General features: G+C 42.9%; 1 protein-coding gene across 6 annotated transcripts in view; it reads right to left on the minus strand.

The window, feature by feature from the left end:
• PLEKHM3 (pleckstrin homology domain containing M3) overlaps positions 1-23,352 on the minus strand; it is a 386,793-nt gene that overhangs the window by 140,038 nt on the left and 223,403 nt on the right. For 5 of the 6 annotated variants that reach the window (XM_033945256.1, XM_033945254.1, XM_033945253.1 and 2 more), the window contains exons 6-7: positions 23,286-23,321; positions 20,423-20,486 (exon numbers count right to left, since the gene is read on the minus strand). In XM_033945256.1, the coding sequence (XP_033801147.1) occupies positions 20,423-20,486; positions 23,286-23,321 (100 nt within the window). The remainder of the gene's footprint in view (positions 1-20,422; positions 20,487-23,285; positions 23,322-23,352) is intronic. The other variant, XM_033945259.1, reaches the window with a different exon arrangement.

Consider the following 23,352-nt stretch of genomic DNA (forward strand, 5'->3'; position numbering starts at 1 on the left):
AGGCCTATAATGTCATCCCGCGGATCATTATTGGAACCTCTTTCCATGTTTGTGGACGAATTTCTTAAAGATCAAGTACAAGATATTAAATCTTTTATCCAAGATTCAAGAGACCTGATGGTCAAACTCGAAGAAATCCCAGCTGAAATTTTTCTTTTTGTGATTGTATCCCTAGATGTCACCTCTCTATATACATCTATACCCCAAGATGATGCGTTACATATTTTAAATATGACGTTCAACAAAAGAGTAAGACCAAACCTTATACCATCTGAGTTTCTTGCAAATCTAGCGAGAATTGCCATGAAAGAAAATTTCTTTATGTACAATGGTAAAATCTATAAGCAAAATAAAGGTGTAGCCATGGGGGCGACCTTCGCCCCCTCAGTGGCCAACCTATACATGGCAGAATTCGAATCAGTTTGGCTAGATAATTCTCCATTTATCACTAATGTCATCAAATGGTATAGATATATTGATGATGTTTTACTCCTCTGGAAAGGTACAGAAGATGATTTACATTCATTTCTCCAATGGTTGAATAGCTGTGATGATAATATCCAATTTACTATGCAATATTCTAAAAATGAGTTGAATTATTTAGATTTATTGGTGATTCAGGCTGGTGACCATTTTGAATTTGATCTTTACACAAAACCAACAGATAGAAATACTTTCTTAGATTTTCACAGTTGCCATCCAGTGAGCTTAAAAAAGAATCTTCAGTTTTCTCAATTTCTTAGATTAAAACGCAATTGTTCGAATAATAAAAGTTACAACAAACACTCTAAGTCGTTAATTCATAAACTGGAACAGAGAGGCTATCCGAGGAATATACTCAAGAGAGCGTACAAGAGAGCAAAATACTACCATCGAGAATGGTTATTAGACAAGCACGGAAAAACTGACAACAAACAACAAGCAGATAAAGTTACCTGTGTACTTAAGTTCTCAACTGCGGGTAGTACAATAGCTAATATCATCAAAGATAACTGGAAGATCATCAAGACTAACCCTCTGTTTCAAGACACTGACATACAAATTGCCTTTTCTAGAGAAAGAAATCTTAAAGAAATTTTATCACCACCGGCCTGTCCTTTAGACACTTCCCGTAGTCTATTGCCAAAGGGGTTTTTTAAGTGCGGCAAATGTATTGTCTGCCAGATTACACTGCAACTGAAAGAATTTACAAGCCCCAAGGATGGTAAAATGTATAAAATTCAACATTTTCTTACGTGTTCATCTGATTTTATTATTTATGTCATCATCTGTCCATGCAATAAGTGGTACGTGGGTATGTCTACTAGACCTTTTAAGACCAGGATAGCCGAACATAAATCTAATCTTAAATGTGGAAGACTGACAGCTCCTCTTGTTGAGCACTGTACAACACTGCAACACAAATTTACAGATCTTAAATGCTTCTGCCTTGACAGAATTACACCAAATAGCAGAGGAGGAGACCGGAGTAGACTGCTATTACAAAAGGAATCCCGCTGGATTTTCAATCTGGGCTCGCTAAAACCAGAAGGATTAAACAGTACAATAGAATGAAGCTCGTTCTTTTAATCTATAATTTTTCCTAGCAACATGTTGGGTAATTTTTCTTAGCAACATGTTTGGTAACTCCTATGGATGTTCCATATATGAGTGCTTGAAATATGCGATTACTTAAACTCAATACTGGCTTAAACTTTAAATTTTACTCACACTGACACATCATGCATAATTAATGAGGTAGTCTCTAAAAGCGCATGTGCGGCATATTAACACCGCCAGCGCCATTTTTTGCTATCAAATTCAGAGAGCAGAGCAGAGCTGCCCAGTGAGTAATGCCGCATAAATAAGATTTGAATGTTTATAGTTTAAGTTTTAATTTTTAGCAACACTATGTTTTACACTGGTTTTTCATTATGTTTACAGTTATAAGTCACGACCCCTGATGAAGCCGAAGGTTCGGTGAAATGGGTCCCGTTGGGCTTGGCAGCACCTTAAGATAAGTGCTGTCTCTAATTATTTTGAACACTGTATACAATTTCGATTAGGTGCACTAAGCATTAGCACTTTATATTTATAAATACAGAACCCTATGAATGATATCTTTGCCTGTTCATACTGTTATCAGAAATCAACATCAATGATTTAACAGTTCAGGTATCTGAGGGTACTGCAAGAAACTATAAACCTTTTTATATGCACGTCTTTTTTCGTTGACATGCAAATTTAGGCCATGTAGGTATTTAAACATCTCTATCAAATCTGCCCCCTCCCGCCTTTCCTCCAAAGTATACATATTGAGATCTTTAAGTCTGTTTCCATACGACTTATTATGAAGACCACAAACCATTTTAGTAGCCTTCCTCTGGACCAACTCCATCCTTTTTATATCTTTTTGAAGGTGTGGTCTCCTGAATTTTATACAATATTCTAAATGAGGTCTCACTAGAGTCTTATACGGGGGCATCAAAACCTCTTTTTTTCTACTGGCCATACCTCTTCCTATGCACCCTAGCATCCTTCTAGCTTTCGCCGTCAACTTTTTAAACTGTTTGGCCACCTTAAGATCATCACATACAATCACATCCAAGTCCCACTCTTCTGTCATGCACATAAGTTCTTCACCCCTTAAACTGTACTGTTCCTTCAGGTTTTTGCAGCCCAAATGTATGATCTTGCATTTCTTAGGATTAAATTTTAGCTGAACGAGGAGAATCTACGGGATCCCCCTCAACATGGATTTACTAAGGGGAGATCCTGCCAATCCAACCTGATCAGCTTCTTTGACTGGGTGACGAGGAAGCTGGATGTTGGGAAGTCCCTGGACATCGTTTACCTGGACTTCAGCAAAGCATTCGATAGCGTACCACACCGCAGGTTGCTGAGCAAGATGAGTTCTATAGGATTGGGTGACACATTGACCAAATGGATTGGAAACTGGCTTGGAGGTAGGCTTCAGAGGGAAGTGGTGAACGGCACCCCCTCCGAAATGTCGGAGGTGATAAGTGGAGTGCCGCAGGGCTCTGTCCTGTTCAACATCTATATAAAAGACTTGGCAGAAGGGCTCCAAGGTAAAATAACATTATTCGCCGATGACGCCAAACTAAGCAATGTAGTGTGCAAAAGCACAACAGACAAAATTCAATGCCAGACAACATGATGCATGACCTACTTCTACTGGAGCGCTGGTCTAGGTCCTGGCAACTCAGTTTCAATGCCAAAAAATGCAAAGTCATGCATCTGGGCAGCCAAAATCCATGCAAGACTTACACCCTTAATGGCGAGATCCTAACAAGAACTGAAGCAGAACGAGACTTAGGGGTGATCGTCAGTGAAGACATGAAGACTGCAAATCAAGTGGAGCATGCTTCCTCCAAAGCAAGGCAAATCATAGGTTGCATACACAGGAGTTTCGTCAGCCGTAAACCTTAAGTCACTATGCCATTGTATGGATCCATGGTGAGACCACACCTGGAGTACTGTGTGCAATTCTGGAGGCCGCATTACCATAAGGATGTGCTGAGACTAGAATCGGTCCAGAGAATGGCCACCCGGATGGTCTCGGGACTCAAGGATCTCCCATATGAGGAGCGGCTAGGGAAGTTACAGCTCTACTCACTCGAGGAACGTAGAGAGAGGGGAGACATGATCGAGACATTCAAGTATCTCACGGTCTGCATCGAGGTGGAAGAAGATATCTTCTTTTTCAAGGGTCCCTCGGCAACAAGGGGGCATCCGTGGAAAATCAGGGGCGGGAAACTGCACAGTGACACTAGGAAGTTCTTCTTCGCTGAAAGGGTGGTTGATCGCTGGAATAGTCTTCCACTTCAGGTCATTGAGGCCAGCAGCATGTCTGATTTTAAGGCCAAATGGGATAGACATGTGGGATCTAATCGCAGAGATAGGTAGGGAGGGTCATTGGGGTGGGCAGACTAGATAGGCCGTGGCCCTTATCTGCCGTCTATTTCTATGTTTCTATGCCACATTTCAGACCATTCTTCAAGCTTCGTTAGGTCTTTCTTCATTTTATTCAAAAAATTCAATCAGATTTATTTGGCATGATTTACCTTTAATAAACAAAAAAAGGGAAAGAAGAATTTTGCCTCAATAATATCACAGAAACCCAGAAACAAGAGGCAAAAGAGATGTCAAAATTTCAACCAAGGAAATACTTTTATTAAGTCAATAATAAAGATGTCATAAAAATAGACACAGTCTATAATATAATACCCATGGACTGTGTCTATTTTTATGACATCTTCATTATTAAGCCATGCTGCCTCGAATCCTGTAACTCATTAGATTCTAGGAAGTTCTCTATCCTTTTTTTTCAGCAATACTTCCAACAACCAAAGTGAGGTTTTCTGGCCTATAGTTTCCCGCTTCATCCCTGTGACCACTTTTGTGAATAGGGACCACATCCCTCCAATCCCCGAGAACCACTCCTGTCTCCAGAGATTTGTTGAACAAGTTTTAATAGGACCCGACAGAACCTCTCTGAGCTCCCTCAGTATCCAGGGATGGATCCCGTCTGGTCCCATCGCTTTGTCCACCTTCAGTGAATGGCGCAGAATCTACTCCATTTTCTTGTGTAACTTTGCCAATCTCGGTCCTTCTCCAGGATTTTCTTCCATGAATACAGAAGAGAAGTATTTGTTTAACATATTTGCTTTTTCCTCATCACTCTCCACATATTGGTTCATAGCATCTTTTAGCTTTGCAATTCCATTTTTCATCTTCCTTCTCTCACTAATATATTTGAAAAAAAATTTGTCTCCCTTTTTTACATTTTTAGCTATTTGCTCTTCTGCCTGTGCTTTCGCCAGATGTATCTCTCTCTTGGCTTCTTTCAGTTTCACTTGATAGTCCTATCTGTATGCCTCTTCTTGAGGTTTTTTTATATTTCAGGAACTCCAACTCTTTTGCCTTTATTTTCTCTGACACTAGTTTGGAGAACTAGTTTCGGATTCCTGAATCACGGAGAGACACTACAGGGACTACAGGGACCAGACGGACTCCACTTGACCAACAGAGGTAAGAACGTCTTCGGACACCGACTAGCCCACCTACTTCGAAAGGCTTTAAACTAGGTAAGTCGGGGGTGGGTACCCACTTTTACACCAGAGCAGTAAGTAACAATCCTGATGTGGCGAACCAAAACTCCGCTTCTAAGTCTAAGGTAAGTACCCTTACTGCAAAAGAATTGCTAGGAGACACTTTAACTCAAATAGGTGGCTCTCTGCATGAGCTTAGTAAACAAAAAGAGTGGAGAGCTATGTATGTTAACGCACACAGCCTAGGGAATAAATTTCTAGAACTGGAAACAGAAATAGTTAATGCAGACCTAGACGTAGTAGCAATTTCAGAAACATGGTTCACAGACTCTCATGGGTGGGATATAACTATACCAGGATACAACCTGCTTCGCCAAGACAGAGAGGGTAAGTTAGGAGGAGGGGTAGCACTTTACATCAAAGAAAACATCAAAACAACCAGAATCACGGATATCAAGTATACTGGGGAATCCATCTGGGTAAACCTGGCCAGAGGCGGAGAAAAATGCCTGTATCTTGGTGTGGTGTACAGACCTCCAAGACAATCGGAGCACAAGGACATTGAATTAATTGAAGACATTGAGAATATCACCTTACGGGGAGACGTTGTTCTGCTGGGAGACTTTAACATGCCTGATGTAGATTGGAACACACTCTCAGCGACTACTTATGATAGCAGGAGGATATTAACGTCCATGAAGGGAGTACGGCTCAAACAATTGGTATTAGAGCCCACTAGGTCCCAGGCCATCCTGGACCTGGTACTTACGAACGGGGAAAGCGTCTCAGAGATCTCGGTGGGAGAACCGCTAGCCACCAGTGACCATAACATGGTATGGTTCAACCTCAGGAAAGGCTTCCCTAGAACACAAACAAAAACAAGGGTACTCAATTTCCGGGGCACTGACTTCACACGCATGGGAGACTTCGTCCATCAGACGCTTCAGGTTCAAGAAGTGACGGATAATGTGGAGGTTATGTGGTCAACCTTGAAATCAACCCTTCATGAGGCAACTATCCGCTACATAAAATCAGTAACTAAACAACAAAGAAAAAAGAAACCCCAATGGTTCACTGATGAGGTCTCGTACCTCGTCAAGGATAAGAAAAGAGCGTTTCTCTTGTACAAACGCACGGGGGAAAAAGAAGCAAACATTGAATACAGGACAAAGTCTGCAGCGGTCAAAACAGCAGTCAGGGAGGCCAAACTTCGAATGGAAGAAACACTAGCGAAGAACATTAAAAAAGGGGACAAATCCTTCTTCAGGTACATTAGCGACAGGAAAAAGAACGCAGACGGGATAGTACGCCTTAGAACGCCAGACGGGAATTATGTGGAAACAGATTCTGAAAAAGCCAAACTACTGAACGATTACTTCTGTTCAGTCTTTACCTGCGAGGCGCCAGGGCAAGGGCCACAGCTGGAAGCAAAGGAAAGCAAGGAAGACCCATTTCTGAATTTTGAGTTCACACCAGCTGATGTTTACAGAGAACTTTCAAGACTCAAGGTGAACAAAGCCATGGGACCGGACAATTTGCACCCAAGAGTGCTCAGAGAGCTGTGCGATGTTCTGGCGGAACCGTTAGCCATGCTCTTCAATCTCTCCCTAAGTACGGGGAGAGTCCCCCTGGACTGGAAAACAGCTAATGTCGTTCCTCTGCACAAAAAGGGTTGCAGAGCAGAGGCTGCGAATTACAGACCAGTGAGTCTCACATCAATAGTGTGTAAACTCATGGAAACTCTACTTAAAGGTAAATTAGACACGATAATGGATGAAGGGAATCTAAGGGATCCCTGTCAACATGGATTCACCAGAGGCAGGTCATGCCAATCCAATCTTATAAGCTTCTTCGATTGGGTGACAGGAAAGCTAGACCTGGGAGAGTCTCTGGACATAGTGTACTTGGATTTCAGTAAAGCTTTCGACAGTGTCCCACACCGTAGACTATTAAACAAGATGAAATCGATGGGTTTGGGTGAGAAACTAACTGCATGGGTCAGGGATTGGCTGAGTGGAAGACTTCAGAGGGTGGTAGTCAACGGCACCCTCTCTGAGACATCGGAGGTGACTAGTGGAGTGCCGCAGGGCTCAGTCCTGGGACCATCCCTTTTCAACATATTCATAGGGGACCTGACCCGGGGGCTTCAGGGTAAAGTAGCACTGTTCGCCGACGATGCCAAACTGTGTAACATAGTAAGTGAAAGTAACCTCCAGGATAGTATGACACAAGATCTGATCACGTTAGAAAACTGGTCCTCGACATGGCAGCTAGGCTTCAACGCTAAAAAATGTAAGGTCATGCATCTCGGCAGAGGAAATCCATGCAGAACATACTCCTTGAATGGAGAAACGCTAGCTAGGACTTCAGAGGAACGGGACTTGGGGGTAATCATCAGTGCAGACATGAAGGCTGCCAAACAAGTAGAAAAGGCCTCATCAAAGGCAAGGCAAATGATGGGATGTATCAATAGAAGCTTCGTCAGCCGTAAACCTGAAGTCATTATGCCACTCTATAGAACCATGGTGAGACCCCATCTGGAATACTGTGTGCAATTCTGGAGGCCACATTACCGGAAAGATGTGCTTCGAGCTGAGTCGGTCCAGAGGATGGCCACTAGGATGGTCTCGGGGCTCAAGGGTCTCTCATACGAAGAAAGACTGGGCAAACTGCAGCTCTATACCCTAGAGGAGCGCAGGGAAAGGGGTGACATGATTGAGACATTTAAGTACGTCACGGGTCGTGTCGAGGTGGAAAACGATATATTCTTTCCCAAGGGACCCTCGGTCACAAGGGGGCACCCGCTCAAACTCAGAGGAGGAAAATTTAGTGGTGACACCAGGAAGTATTTCTTCACAGAAAGGGTGGTAGATCACTGGAACAGACTTCCGGTGCAGGTGATCAAGGCCACCAGCGTGCTCGACTTCAAGAATAAATGGGATATCCACGTGGGATCCCTATGAGGGTCGAGTAAAGGAACTAGGTCATTAGCATTCAGACTTAATGGGGTGGGTCAATAGAGTGGGCAGACTTGATGGGCTGTGGCCCTTTTCTGCCGTCATCTTTCTATGTTTCTATGTTTCTAACCATATCGGTTTCCTTTTCTCTTGTTTTTATTTATTTTTTTTCACATAAAGGTCCATAGCCTTTTTTATTGCTCCTTTCAGCTTAGACCACTGTTTTCCCACATATCTCATTTCCTCCCATCGTAACAGCTCTTTCTTCAGGTACTCTCCCATTTTATTAAAGTCTGTACGTTTGAAATCTAGGACTTTAAGTATTATGTGGCCGCTCTCTATTTTAGCTGTTATATCAAACCAAACTGTTTGATGATCTCTACTTCCCAGGTGGGCCCTCACTCGAACATTAGTGATACACTGAAATCAACCATACATGAAGCAACTAGCCGCTTCATATAATCAGTAAATAAACGACAAAGAAACAATAAACCCCAATGGTTCACAGCGGAGATCTCGCACCTCATTAAGGAGAAGAAAAAAGCGTTTCTCTCCTACAAGCGCACGGAGAAAAGAGAGGCAAAGGTAGAATATAGGACCAGGTCTACAGCAGTCAAAATGGCAGTTAGGGAGGCAAAACTTCGAGTGGAAGAAATTCTGGCAAAAAACATTAAAAAGGGGGACAAATCCTTCTTCAGGTATATTAGTGACAGAAAAAGGAACACAGGCGGGATAGTACGCCTTAGAAGACCGGACGGAAGTTACTTGGAAGCAGATTCCGATAAAGCCGAACTACTGAATGAATACTTCTGCTCAGTCTTCACCTGTGAGGCACCGGGACACGGTCCGCAGTTGAAGGCAACACAAAGCAGAGAAGACCCGTTTCAGAATTTTGAGTTCACACCAGGTGAAGTTTACAGTGAACCGGCAAGACTCAAGGTGAACAAAGCCATGGGACCAGACAATTTGCACCCAAGAGTGCTCAGAGAATTGAGCGATGTCCTGGCGAAACCGTTGGCTGAGCTATTCAATCTCTCCCTAAGTAAGGGGAAAGTTCCCCTGGACTGGAAATTAGCTAATGTCGTTCCTCTGCATAAAAAGGGTTGCAGGGCAGAGGCTGCAAATTATAGACTGGTGAGTCTCACATCAATAGTGTGCAAACTCATGAAACACTAATTAAAAGCAAATTGGACACGATCTTGAATGAAGGGAATCTTCAGGATCCCAGTCAGCATGGATTCACCAAGGGTAGGTCCTGCCAATTCAATCTCATCAGCTTCTTTGACTGGGTAACAAGAAAGTTGGACTTGGGAGAGTCTTTGGACGTCGTGTACCTGGACTTCAGTAAAGCTTTTGACAGTGTCCCACACCGCAGGCTGCTAAGCAAGTTGGAATCGATGGGGTTAGGAGAGACACTAACTGCATGGGTCAATGATTGGCTGAGTGGCAGATTACAGAGGGTGGTGGCATAGAATCGTCTGCCTTGACCTCTTTGAAAACCCGCGGAATATAAATGATAATTAACATTTTCTCTGCGTACAGTGTGCTTTGTGTTTTTTAAAAAATTTTATTGTTGGTAGATCATTTTGACTTGGTCATTTTAAAAGTAGCTCGCAAGCCCAAAAAGTGTGGACACCCCTGCTGTAGAGCCATTTCTTGTATGACTGAATGAACTATATTTATCTTTTTTTTGTTGTTGTTTAAATTCATGCAGAAATAAATGGCTAGATTGAACCTAATGACTTCATTAACGCCTTTCCCTTTTTTTTAACCTCTATACCATTTGAAAGAGGGCAAATACTTCTTAAATTTAGTAAAAATATTCTGGCTCAAGTGTCAAACCTTAAAAAAGGAAGTCATATTGAGCATTGGATAATAATAATAATACTTAACTAATAAAAATAGCACACATTTAGGGCTCCCTTTACTAAGTTACGATAGTGGTTTTAGCGTGTGCTTAGCGCACAGAGAATTGCCATGCGTGTTAGATGCTACCGCCAGCTTTGAGCTGGCATTACTTTTCCCACATAGCGCAGGGGTTTGCGCGTGCTAAAAATGCTAGTGCACGTTAGTAAAAGAGGGGGTTAATTTTCCCCACCACCAAATTTCCCCATCCCGTCCCACCCGGTTACTTTTTCATGCCATCCGGCTGGAAAAAATTTCTGGGGAGAACACTGCATGGGATTCACTGAATCATGTCTCTGTGATAGCAACAATAACCAGATCTGCCTCTAACATCAGGGCTTGCAGATCATGAACTTTGTTGCTTAGACTGCGAGCGCTTGTGGTCATTGCTTTCCAGCTATTTTTCAGTGGTAATCTCCTTTTTCACGAGAACTGATAGCAGCCATTCAGGGAGAGGCGCGGAGCCAAGCAGGAGTGTGAAAAGCTCGCTCCTGCCTTATGCACTGCTGGCCACAAGAGATAAGGAGGCAGCTGTCCAGCAAGGGAGGGGCAAGAGTGCAGAAAGCTCCTGCCGATACAACGCTGGACCATCGGAATTAAAAAAAGGTACGAGGAGGGTATATTCACTCCATAGGACGCACAGACATTTATTCCTACTTTTGAGGGGGAAAAGTGTGTGTTATGGAGTGAAAAATGCTTGAGTACCTGATTGTAAAACCGCTTAGATAACCTTGATAAGCGGTATATAAAATCCTAATAAACTTGAAACTTGAAAATATGATATTTATTTTTTGCCCTTATTTACTTAGGGGCCATTCTACTAGGGCATGCTAGCCGTTTTAGCATGTGCTAAATATTAGCATGCGCTAAACGCTATAATGGACGCATTAGATTTTAGTGCTCGCTAAAACAGCTAGCGCGCCTTAGTAAAAGGACCACTTAGTGTTTAAAGTACACTGCTGTTATTTTTATGCTTTTTGTGTTTATATTATGCTCATTTGAATTTTGCAGTCTTGATTTTTAATGTGATATGTATATCTTTTCAGACCAATATCCACACCCCTGAAGCAGGCCTTCAATCGGAGGCCGAAAAATGGACCATGTCGGGTCATCCACTGAGTCACTGAATTTCAATGATATTACATTTATATGTATTTTAATTTGAATCTATATGAATAATGTTTGTTTCAAGGTTGATGTGTTCTATACAACTACCCACTTGTTTTCTTTTCTTGTTGTCTTTTATGTGGGGTTTCTGTTCCTTTTTTTGTTTGCGCTTGTACTCTCTCTATAATTGTCCATACATACGCCACCCCCACCTTCTAGTTTAAATGCCTAGAAACATATTGTTCTTCAATGTATTTCCCCATCCTCCTATGTAATAGAGAATGATATGGTGAAAAAATGTATCCCTGTCTCTGCCCCGTCCCCGCGAACTTGGTCCCTGCCCCACCCATGTCTCAGTTCATTTCCCATCTCCCCCCTGGCTCCGCAAACCATCTGATCCCATCTGCACAAGCCTCGAATAGTTTTATACTGAACTTATTTTATTAAAGTGTAAAAGGAAATAATATTCTGTACAATTGTCATTTTATAAATCAGAGTTCTGGCTGCTAAACTAAAAGAAGAGAACTTCTGCTGGCAGGGCTTTATAAACATTTATCAACACAGCTACAAAACTATTTTATCTTAAAGCAAAAAAAACCCAAACAAACCCAGAAAATAAATGGAATAGAATAGAATTTTCTACCTTTGTCATCTGGTTTATGTTTTCCTAATCTTCTCGTCATTCTCTTCCTTCCATCCACTGTCTGCCTTCTCTCTGCTTTTTCCATATGCCTCTACCAGAAACTGTCCACCTTTCCCTTCCATCTCTCCCTCACCCCACCATTGGTCTGGCACCCATCTTCTTCCCTCCACTCCCCCCATGGTCTGGATATCTGTCTTCTTACCTTCATCTCTCACTCTCTCTCCCAGGTGGTTTTTAGCGTCTCTCTCCTCCTTTCATCACCTCAGATCTGGTATCTATCTCCCTAATCCAGCATGTGCCATTTTTTCTTTATCCCCTCCTTCCATCCAGTATATGTTCCCCTCTCTCAACTCCCCACTTCCCTTCAGCATCTGTTCCACTTTTTCCCCTCCCCACTCTCATTCGGTGCCTGTGCCTCCCTCTCTCTCCACTTCCTTCCAGAATCTGTTCCCCTCTCTCTCCTCCCCACTACCATACAGCATCTGCTCCCCTCTCTCTCCTCCCCACTTCTTTCCAGCATTTGTTCTCCTCGCTTCTATCCAATTCCATGCAACATCTGCTCCTCCCTCCCCCTCTATCTCTCTACTTCCGTCCAGCGTGTTCACCTTTCTCTTTCCTACACACTTCCAAGCAGTGTCTGCTCCCCACTCTCTCCTCCCCATTTCCCTTCAGCGTCTGTTCCTCTCTCACCTCCTCCTCTCTCTTTCCTTTCCTTCAGCACCCTTCGCGTGGTCCAGCAGCCTCTTCTCGATTGCTGCAGTCCGGTCAATTGATTAAAAAATCCTCACTTGAACATGACTACTAGCAACGGAAATAACACATCTTTAGTAACAAAACAGTACTTACAGCCACAACAAGGTTCCTCACAGATTGCTCATTAAAATGAAACCAAGCTTTGCTCTCCAAGAGTCATGGATAATGATTTTTAAAAAGAAGTGTGTTTAAAAATTATTCAAACTCAAAAACCTTCTACACTTTAAAGTAAGCAGTAAAACTATCTTTAAAAGCAACTCTCTCTTTAAAAATGGTGATTTTTTTTGATCCCTTTAAAAATGGAAAAAAAGCACAAAATCTAATACAGCCATGTCATGCCCTCCTAGAATTGTTAAAAAAAAAAAAAAACCCCACACACAAAAACTGTGTTTGATTAGCTTTAAAATTGATAAAAACACTAAAAAAAATCCTGTGTGTTCCAGTGGCCATTTTGGCCCGGATTCTAATAGTGCTGTAAGTTAAGCAATAGTATGCACCCTACCGCCCCCAACTTACTCACCACCCCCTCTTTTACCAAGCTGTGGAAGAAGTTTTTACTGTGGCCCAAAGTGCTAAATTCTCCGATGCTGCTCTGACTCTCATAGAATTCCATACTCTGATTCTTTCCTCTCTCCTTATAGAATAACGTGGATGGTTTCCTGTGGCTAACTGCAGGGAAAGGGGCAAATTTTATCCCTGTGTCATTCTCTATACTGTTCAAACATGTATTACTGCCTCTAAGACAATAGCACATTAAAATTGTGAAAAATCATAAAAACAACAATTACAGTAATGATCATTTAAAACACCATTTACCAAAGAGCAATAGATAAGCAAAAAAAACCTCCCAATAAATACAATAATCGCACACTAAATAACAGTTAAAAGATAAAACAATAAAATTATTAAACTATCACAGTGGTGTATCTTAATAACCTTATGTTCCATATGCATATAAAGAACTTGCTATCAAAAATTCAACAATACATAAACATATGTTCTCATAAAAGTCATGTGCACCCATGATCTTCCACTATAAAATAAAAAGTGTAGTGGTCTAAATATAATTCTTATTAAAAAACACTCAGATCTGAATCATTTAAATCATTCAGTATCACAGTATTGTATTTAAAAATGAATCCTTGTTCTTCCTGTAAAATAATCATTTCAGTATATTACCACCTCTTCATGGTTTTTGAACTTTTTTGAGGACCAGAAATTTAAAATCTTCAAAAACATAAGTATGAGCTACTGCATGTTCTATCAGTGGTTTCTCTGCTGTCTTTTGAACTAAAACAATTCTCTAACTGCAAGACTCAGAACATGGTTTATGTTATTTGCCCCTATAAATTGATATACTGTATATATATAAGACCAAAATGGAATTTAACAAGTGTATTATTGAGCACAAAGTGTATGAGGTGCCTGCCTTGAATTTTCTTTGGGTGTGGGTGGGAGGGGAATCAGGGTGGGGGGTTTGCAGAATCTGGGGATGGGAGTAAGGATCAGAAGGGGAGAGGGAGATGGAATTTCTCTACTACTACCCAAAGGCTAATCAAGCACAGGTCAATATTCAGACCATTACACCTCTGTGGCTAAAGTCAGGATAGCTTTTTGCCACTTTAGCTTTTTGCCTAACTTCAGCCACTTACCTTACCAGTTAGTGGTCTGAAAATGGCTGCTAACTGGTTAAATTATTTTTTCTCCCAGATCACCCCTGCACTAACTGGACAGTGCAGGGGTGGACTGTGGTGATAGCAGCATTCTCTAGCAGGGTCGGTGTTAAATATGCTGGGGCCCAGGGCAGAAATTCCTCTCCTCCTTGCCACTCCCCCCAATTTTCCTACCCACCAAATGCCCTCTCATCCAGCATCCCTCCCTTCCTCCATCCCTGGATCTACCCATTCAGCATCTCTCCCTTCATTTAAAAATCAGCTGCTCAAGGGACTCCTGTGGGCTGGGAGGTCCTTTCCTTCTCCCTACCCTGTTCCAAAGTGCCCTTGTTTTAAAATGCAAGGGAGGATCACTGGTGCAGCAGTGATTTTCTACTGCTGCACATGACTTCCTCAGAGCTGTTACCGTTGTGATCCACCCAAGCAGAAACAGGAAGTTACATCAGATGGGAGTGGACCATGGCAAGGGAACAGCACTAAAGAAGCTGTGAACAGCGCTAGAAAATCACTGCCATGCCAGCACCCCCCCCTTGCATTTTAAAACATGAGGGTAACTTTGGAATAGGGTGGGGAGAAGGGTAGGACATCCCAAACCACAGGGACCCCTGGAGCAGCTGATTTTTAAATGAAGGGAGGGATGCTGGATGGGAAAGCAAGTAGTGAGGATGGAGGGAAGGAAGAGGAAGGGAGAGATGTTGGATGGGAGGGCATTTGGTGGGTGGGGAAATCAGGGGAGGGGGCAGGGAAGCAACCCCTTTGCATTTTAAAATGTGAGAAGGGCTTCAGAACGGAGTGGGGAAAAAGGAAAGACATCCTGGTCTACAGGGGTCCTCTGAAGCTGTGGGGCCTAGGGCAGTTGCCATTTTTGCCCCCCTAATACCAGCCCTGTTCTCTAGTTAAGTGCCATTAAATATCAGTGCTTAGGTGGATAAAGGCGATTTAAGCAAAAAGAAGCCTCTCCTGCCCGGTTCAATTACTTTGAATATTGAGCAGCTTCTAAGGGAATGACTAAAGACATGCTCCTGCAGAACAGAGATTAGATCTAAGAAAGGTCACATACCAGTAAAAAGCAGTATAAAAAGCCACTTTTCTTAAGTACCAAGCATTTCAATATGTCTATAAATGTAATCAGAATAAATTAGAGACTCTGTAGTTTAGTCGAAGGAATAACATCCCACTGGAATGGGCAACCCTAGTGGCAAAACAACTTTCTTTCATTACCGAGAATAGTACTATGCCCAAACAGAAGGCACAACGATGGGCTCCCCCCTCTCCCCAGTGGTAACTAACATATTCATGGAGTCTGTCGAAACTAACCTACTGGAGAGTGCCAAGCTTAAACCTAAATTGTGGATCCGCTATGTGGATGACACTTTTGTCACCTGGCCCCATAGACAGGAGAAACTCTGTAAATTTCTAGACTATCTAAACAATGGCCACCCCAACATAAAATTCACCATGGAGACCAAGACCAATGGATGCCTTCCTTTCCTGGATGTAATGATTAGAAAGTGGTGAGATGGAAACTTGAGACACACGGTATACAGGAAACCCACCCATACCAATCGTTATCTGCATGCAGAGACTCATCACCACTCATCCACAAAAAGAGGGATTCTACATGCACTCGTGAATAGAGCTCTAAATGTCTGTGACCCAGGAAGCCTTCAGGAAGAAAAGGACAACCTCCAGGTTTTCTTGCTAATGGCTAAAGCAGAAGGGCTACCTCCTGAGCCCTAAAATATATGGACAACCCGACCCAGAAAACCAGCGACCACCAACAACCACCAGCTGACAATACTGCATCAGAGCAAAAAAGGGTAGTGCTCCCTTATGTTTAAGGAGTAACAGATCACATAGGGAAACTACTAAGGAAAAATAACATCAAAACAGACTATAATGCACCACAGAAACTTGCATCTGCACTTACACATGTGAAAGACTGGATGTTTCTGCTCCAAACCCCTGGTGTATATGAAATCTCATGCAGTTGTGGCCAATCTTACATTGGTGAGACTGGACAAAGCAGGGCCCCCATCAGAAATTTCTGGGCCCCTTACTGAGCAATCCTATTGGGCCCCCCACGCACCCCTTCCCCCCGACCCCCCCCCTTCTTCCATGGGCCGAATACACACATACTTTTCTCTGTCGCCGCAGTCTTTGACCAAAAGATTTGTAAGCCTGCAACCACGTCAAGGTAGACTCTTTCAGCAGGGCCCTAACCTAACCTAAACTAATCTATACCTATCTATTCTAAACTAACATATATCTAATACTGAACTAATAACAAACTAACAAACATCTGCATAATAAATAACTAATAAATAATAGTGCTAGTAGCTATAATTCACTTTTGAATGTAAAATCTCAGTTAATGTAATGTAATGTAATGTAATTTATTTCTTATATACCGCTACATCCATTAGGTTCTAAGCGGTTTGAAGAAAATATACATTAAGATTATAAATGAGAAGTAAGAAGGTACTTAAAAAATTCCCTTACTGTCCCGAAGGCTCACAATCTAACTAAAGTACCTGGAAATTAATAAAGAAGAGAAAATAAAGATGGTTGAAAAAAGAAAAATTCTATGTGAACTTATAGGATGGAAATTAAACTGACAGTGAAGAACTGTATGAAAAATACATATGGAATGCAGTTAGAGAGGGTAGGTTACAATCTATTTATGGTATTTGTTTAATTGGAAGGTGTTAAGGATTTCTTTTGACCTTTGTAGGCCAGAAGTAGATCACAATTGCAAAATATTTTTTGTAACAAGTATTAAATGTGGTTTTATAAATACTGTAAGCTTAATAAATATATCAGAAAAAACTACACATCTGAGCGCATATCTGAATATACACATCTGTTTGATCCCATCCTCCTCAGCTTGCATATAGCTGCATCATGCATGTTAAAAATGTATGATATGTTGATATGTGCACCTTCCTTCCTTCCCATCCATCCTCCTCAGTCTGTCCTTACACATCCACAGCTGCATGTTAATGATGATGTATATATTATGATGATAAATAAGTGCATATGAGCACATCATTAACATGCAGCTATGGATGAATATAAAAAAGAAACAATATTCTGTACAATTGTCAATTTATAAATCAGCGTCTTCTCCCCACTCTCTCTTCCCCATTTCCCTTCAGCGTCCTCAGCCCACCTCTCTCCACTTTCCTTCAGCGCACGCACATAAAAACAAGCAAGTAATTTATATCATTTTCATTCTATTCATTCATAGAAATTAAAGTCTAAATAATGCCAGTCACAGAACAAAACATGATTTTACAAAAATAATTCCCTGCACAGTCAAGCCTGCAAGGATTACTAGATGCCTTTCAGCAGCTCCCCTCCCTCCCTCCCCCTTACCTTTGTAGCCAAGCCAAAATGATCTACCAACAATAAAATTTTAAAAAAACAAAGCACGCTATACACAGAAAAAATGTTAATTATCATTTATATTCCGCGGGTTTTCAAAGAGGTCAAGGCAGATGACTTTATGCAATGTCACCCCACCACCCTCCCCCACCTTGGTATGCCACTATCTGTACCTCACTCCCTCCCTATGACCAAAAATTCTCCTTTCTTCTATTCCCCGTGTACACAACCACCTCTTTCCCTCCGTTCCTCTCTCCCAAGTCCATGCCTTCTGTGTCTAAAAACCCATTCCCTCCCCCATCTCAGCATCTCTTTCCCTCCCTTCCTCTCTCCCAAGTCCATGCCTTCTGTGTCCAAAAACACATTCCCTCCCCCACCTCAGCATCTCTTTCCCTACCTTCCTCTCTCCCAAGTCCATGCCTTCTGTGTCCAAAAACACATTCCCTCCCCCACCTCAGCATCTCTTTCCCTCCCTTCCTCTCTCCCAAGTCCATGCCTTCTGTGTCCAAAAACCCATTCCCTCCCCCACCTCAGCATCTCTTTCCCTCCCTTCTTCTCTCCCAAGTCCATGCCTTCTGTGTCTAAAAACCCATTCCCTCCCCCACCTCAGCATCTCTTTCCTTCCCTTCCTCTCTCCCAAGTCCATGCCTTCTGTGTCCAAAAACGCATTCCCTCCCCCACCTCAGCATCTCTTTCCTTCCCTTCCTCTCTCCCAAGTCCATGCCTTCTGTGTCCAAAAATGCATTCCCTCCCCCACCTCAGCATCTCTTTCCCTCCCTTCCTCTCTCCCAAGTCGATGCCTTCTGTGTCCAAAAACCCATTTCCTCCCCCACCTCAGCATCTCTTTCCTCCCTTCCTCTCTCCCAAGTCCATGCCTTCTGTGTTCAAAAACCCATTCCCTCCCCCACCTCAGCATCTCTTTCCCTCCCTTCTTCTCTCCCAAGTCCATGCCTTTTGTGTCCAAAATCCCATTCCATCCCCCACCTCAGCATCTCTTTCCCTCCCTTTCTCTCTCCCAAGTTCATGCCTTGTGTCCAAAATGCACTCCTTCCCCCCTTTTGTGTTCCGCGTTTGCCTCTCAGCCCATCTTTGCAACTTTCTCAGCAAAACGGAGCTCGAGCCAAGAGGCTTGACTCCTGTTTCCTGCCTGCCCTGCCGCGCATAAATAGCCGACCGGAAGTATTCTCCGACGTCAGCGCTGACGTCGGAGGGCAGGCTTTGCTTAAGCCCTCCCTTCGACGTCAGCGCTGACATCGGGGAACACTTCCGATCGGCTATATGTGAGCGGCAGGGCAGGTAGGAACAGAAGACGAGCCTCACGGCTCGAGATGTATTGAACTCCGCGGGTTCCCCGTCCAGCTCTCTCCTGTGCACCTGGGGTGGACCGCCCCCCCCTAGGTACGATACTGGGACCGGCACCGGTCCACGGACCGGCGGTTGAAGAACTGTGCCCTGGGGGAGCCCGGGCCCCCTGTCAGCTCCGGGCCCCTGAATGCAGGACTGGTAGTACTGCCCTGATGGCGGCCCTGGGACAAAGGAAAGGCTGAAAGAGCACAAGAGACACTACAAGCTATGCAACACAGAAAAATCAGTTGTAGCCCTCCATGGAAGGGAAATTGGTCATACAATTAGAATTGAAAACACAAAAGTCCTGGAGAAAGAAGACCATTGGTGGCCAAGAAGAATCAAAGAGGCAATAGAAATTGCAAGATACCCCAATAACTTCAATGCAGATAAAGGGGCCTCCATAAACTAGCTGAACTATGTATTTTTTCCCTTCCATTTCTTTTCCCTACCATCACTTTCCAGTATGTCCAGTTAAAGTCTAAATGTTCATAATCCCCTTTTCTTTTTTTTTTTTTCTTCATCCTGGATTGTCAAAGAACTTTCCTACCAAAATTCAAATTCAAACTTTCCCGCCAAAATTCAAATTTATGATCAGCAGACTTTCTGTTCTCAATCAGATCAGTGAACCCACTATATATAAAGACACACTGCAGACCTCACAGCATACCCTGAAGAAAGCCACAGCATGTTGGCTGAAATGTCGGTTCTTTCTACACAGATGCGGCGAGACCTGGAAACCTGCTACAATCATAACATCCCACTCATTTCCCTCTTATTTTGAACACACTAATTATTCCTGAAGTTAAGATTACTATCTTGGGGATAAGTTTGAATCCTTTCTTTAATTATTTTTCTTTCAAACATTGCAAGGAAGTAATCCTTTATGCATAAGATGTGGAGTCTTTGATCACATCTGGATCCCAAGGACTTGCATGGTATTCTTCATTTGGTGGTGCTGAAACAATTAGACTACTATAATTCTCTACTGTTACGAATTGATTTCTTGTACTGAATGGTTATATTTTATTTCCTTCCCATTATGAAGCTAAATGCTTACAGACTATCTAGTTTTTCTTATTTTGACAACCAATATACACCTCTATTTAAAGAGATTCAATTGTTGTTCAGTAAGAAAAATTCATAAAAATATTAACTTATTTATGATTACCGTCATAGAATTATGTACTTTATAATTTGCTTGCTTTGCATGAACCTCCCTCTTAAGAAAAGGTAGAAAGTCGTCTTGTGCTAATGCTCAACTTATTATTCAATCAAGAAAGTCTGCTAGCTGTAGCCATTTTGAGGTGTAGCAAAAAAAAATAATAATAAAAAAGCAATATTGTCAGCCTCTTTAAGGGAAGTGAATAGTGAACAGATTGTCACCAACCACTCTGATGAATACCATACATTAACAGTGACAATATGTATGGTTTCCTCTTCATAGTAACTTCACTTAAGAACCCCTCAACCCAAAAATTATTCAGATAGGTAATATTACTTTGCAAAAATGAACTTCACTGAAGTATAAATACAAGAATTTGCCTTGGAGAAGATCTGGCAATTGCAAAAAAGAAAAAAAATCTGTTTGAAAGTAGTTACCTGCTGCAGATCTGCAAGGGAGTACAAGTGGATCTGCTGGAAAAGATATTCCCGGGGGAAAACTCTGGGGAAAAAAAGAAAGAATTACTGTATGTATATATGTATATGGAAATCAGAATGATATAGCAATGATACCCAAAAAAGGCTAAAGAACATGAGAAACAAGGGTGTGATTCACAGTAACTTTTTTATGATGGATTAGAGATGTTGAGGCCTATAAACTGAGAATTCTGCACTACAATCCTGATATGCTTTTTGTCAGGAAAGCATATAAAGTTTTAAAAATGTTTTAAAATGAGATATTTTACTGGACTAAACTTCCAAAAACCAATACAGAAATGTAACACTTCTTGCCTGAGACCCCAAGAACTAGACAAGACATGTATTTTGTTTTAAGCTTTATTTTTGTGCATTCAACAGAACATGGCAATCACACTACTTTATCAATAATGGGAAAGTGAAAGGATAAAGAAATCCATTTTATAAAAACATTCATTTTCATCAGGAAATTTATTATGACAAAGAACAATTTCCTGTGTGTTAAGAATAAGATCATAAAATGCATATTCTACAGACAACACAGATTCCCCTCAACTTTCTTGCAAAATGAGTTTGAATCAATTCTGTTTCAGCTTCCAGTGTATTTGAATGATTGCATCTCTTCAGCTCAAATGGAAGGTGTATTTTAAACTCATTTATATTAAAAAATTATAAATTATAAAAAATCTAGCAAATGGTCTGATTTAAAATTGTCCTCCTTAAATGCAATTTAAAGAATGCAAGACTGCAATAGCATGCGCACACTCAGCCACAGGAAAAGGAAGCATTCCTTTGGGATGTTAAGGTTAAGAGAGGAAAATGGCATTAAACTGATTTTCAAACAAACCCATCCCATTTATTTATTCACATTTAGGGCTCCTTTTACTAAGGTGCACTAGCATTTTTAGCACACGCAGGAAATTACCATGTGCTACACTTCTAGATCTAACGCCAGCTCAATGCTGGCGTTAAGGTCTAGCACGCACAGCAATGAAGCTGTTATTATTATTATTATTATTATTAAGAAGTGAAGGTGAAAGAAAAATCTGATCTCACAGAATACAGTGAAGAGAGAAGAATACAGAACTAACAACAGCGTTACTCTGAGGCTTAAAAGTTGATAACACCAAGGATCCCGACAGATTCTGAGTAAGGAATTACCTAGTTACTGACGTAGGGTGAAGGTTAAGACACAGATGAAAACAAACAGCTTCACATTTAGAGGGATTTAGGGCTAAGAAGCTTTCTAACATCCATAGGGAAACATGGGACAAACACTTGGGCCCTGATTCTACAAAGTGCGTCCCGATTTTAGGCAGCTGTAGGCGTCCTACAGCTGTCTAATCAGCCAATCGGGATGCACGTTTTTTAAAAAAATGCTCCCCAGACAGGCCGCCTATATTGAAGGCGCCTCCGGGAGCCTAGGGAGGCCTGCAAGACGCCTAAGCTCACCTAAGGGCCTTAGGCGAACCTAGGCAGCCCTACGCGTCTCCCTAGTAGAGGAAGAGACGCTTACAATGTAGGCCAACAAAATGCTGGTCTACATTATAAGTAGACGCGGCCGCTATACTTATTGCGGCAAGGGATCTCTCTGCCGCTATAAGTATAGCGGGCCGCGGCTGCCTGTCCGATTGCCAGCAGGAGGGTGCCCAAACCCTCCTGCCAGAAGATGCCCCCCCGACACTACCGACTGCCCCCCCCCGACACTACCGATCGCTGGCAGGAGCGTGCTCAAACCCTCCTGCCAGAAGATGCCCCCCCCTAACACTACCAATCGCTGGCATGAGGGTGCCCAAACCCTCCTGCCAGAAGATGCCCCCCCCGACACTACCAATCGCTGGCAGGAGGGTGCCCAAACCCTCCTGCCAGAAGATGCCCCCCCCCGACACTAGGCCTTAGACTTAGTGGGGATGGGCGGACCCGCTATGCTTTAGGCCTGATTGGTCCAGGCTTCTAGAGCCTGGGCCAATCAGGCCTTAGGCTTTGGCGGGATGGGCCGTTAAGGGGCGGGCCCGCCTCATTTCGACGAGGCGGGCCTGCCGGCTGGACAGGCAAGACCTGTCTGGCCAAAAGAAAAGGTTAGTTTGGTGGGGTGGAGGTTTGGGGGCTGTTAGCGCGGGGGGGGGGGGAGGGTGCGGAGGGGGTGCGTCTTCAGGCAGGAGGGATTGGGCACCCTCCTGCCAGCGATCGGTAGTGTCGGGGGGGGTGGCATCTTCTGGCAGGAGGGTTTGGGCACCCTCCTGCCAGCGATCGGTAGTGTCGGGGGGGGGCATCTTCTGGCAGGAGAGTTTGGGCACCCTCCTGCCAGCGATCGGTAGTGTCGGGGGGGGCATCTTCTGGCAGGATGGTTTGGGCACCCTCCTGCCAGCGATCGGTAGTGTCGGGGGGGGGGAGAGGCGGTCGGTAGTGTCGGGGGGGGGGGGGCATCTTCTGGCAGGAGGGTTTGGGCACCCTCCTACCGGCAATCGGACAGGTGGCCACGGCCCGCTATACTTATAGCGGCAGAGAGATCCCTTGCTGCGATAAGTGTAGCAGTCCGTGTCTAATCTAACCCGATTCTCTAACCAGCGTCTGTAACTTGGACGCCGGTTACAGAATCGGGGTTTAGTGTAGGCCCGATTCTGAATAGGACACCTCTCCCGGGCGTCCTATACAGAATCAGGGCCTTGGTATCTATCTAAGGGTCAATTGAAAAGGCCCAGCCTAAGAAAAAGCATAAAACATAACATAAATATGTATTTGTATACCACAATACCTCGCATTTCTATGCAGTTTACAAGATAAAAACTGAACAAACACAGCTAAGTAAAAGCATTACACTTACAAAAATTTAGCATATAAATAGGCCTTCAATGATTTCCTAAAATGTAGATAAGAGATAGAATCAAGAA

Source organism: Geotrypetes seraphini, chromosome 5 (genome assembly GCF_902459505.1).
Source record: "Geotrypetes seraphini chromosome 5, aGeoSer1.1, whole genome shotgun sequence".
Classification (NCBI taxonomy): domain Eukaryota; kingdom Metazoa; phylum Chordata; class Amphibia; order Gymnophiona; family Dermophiidae; genus Geotrypetes; species Geotrypetes seraphini.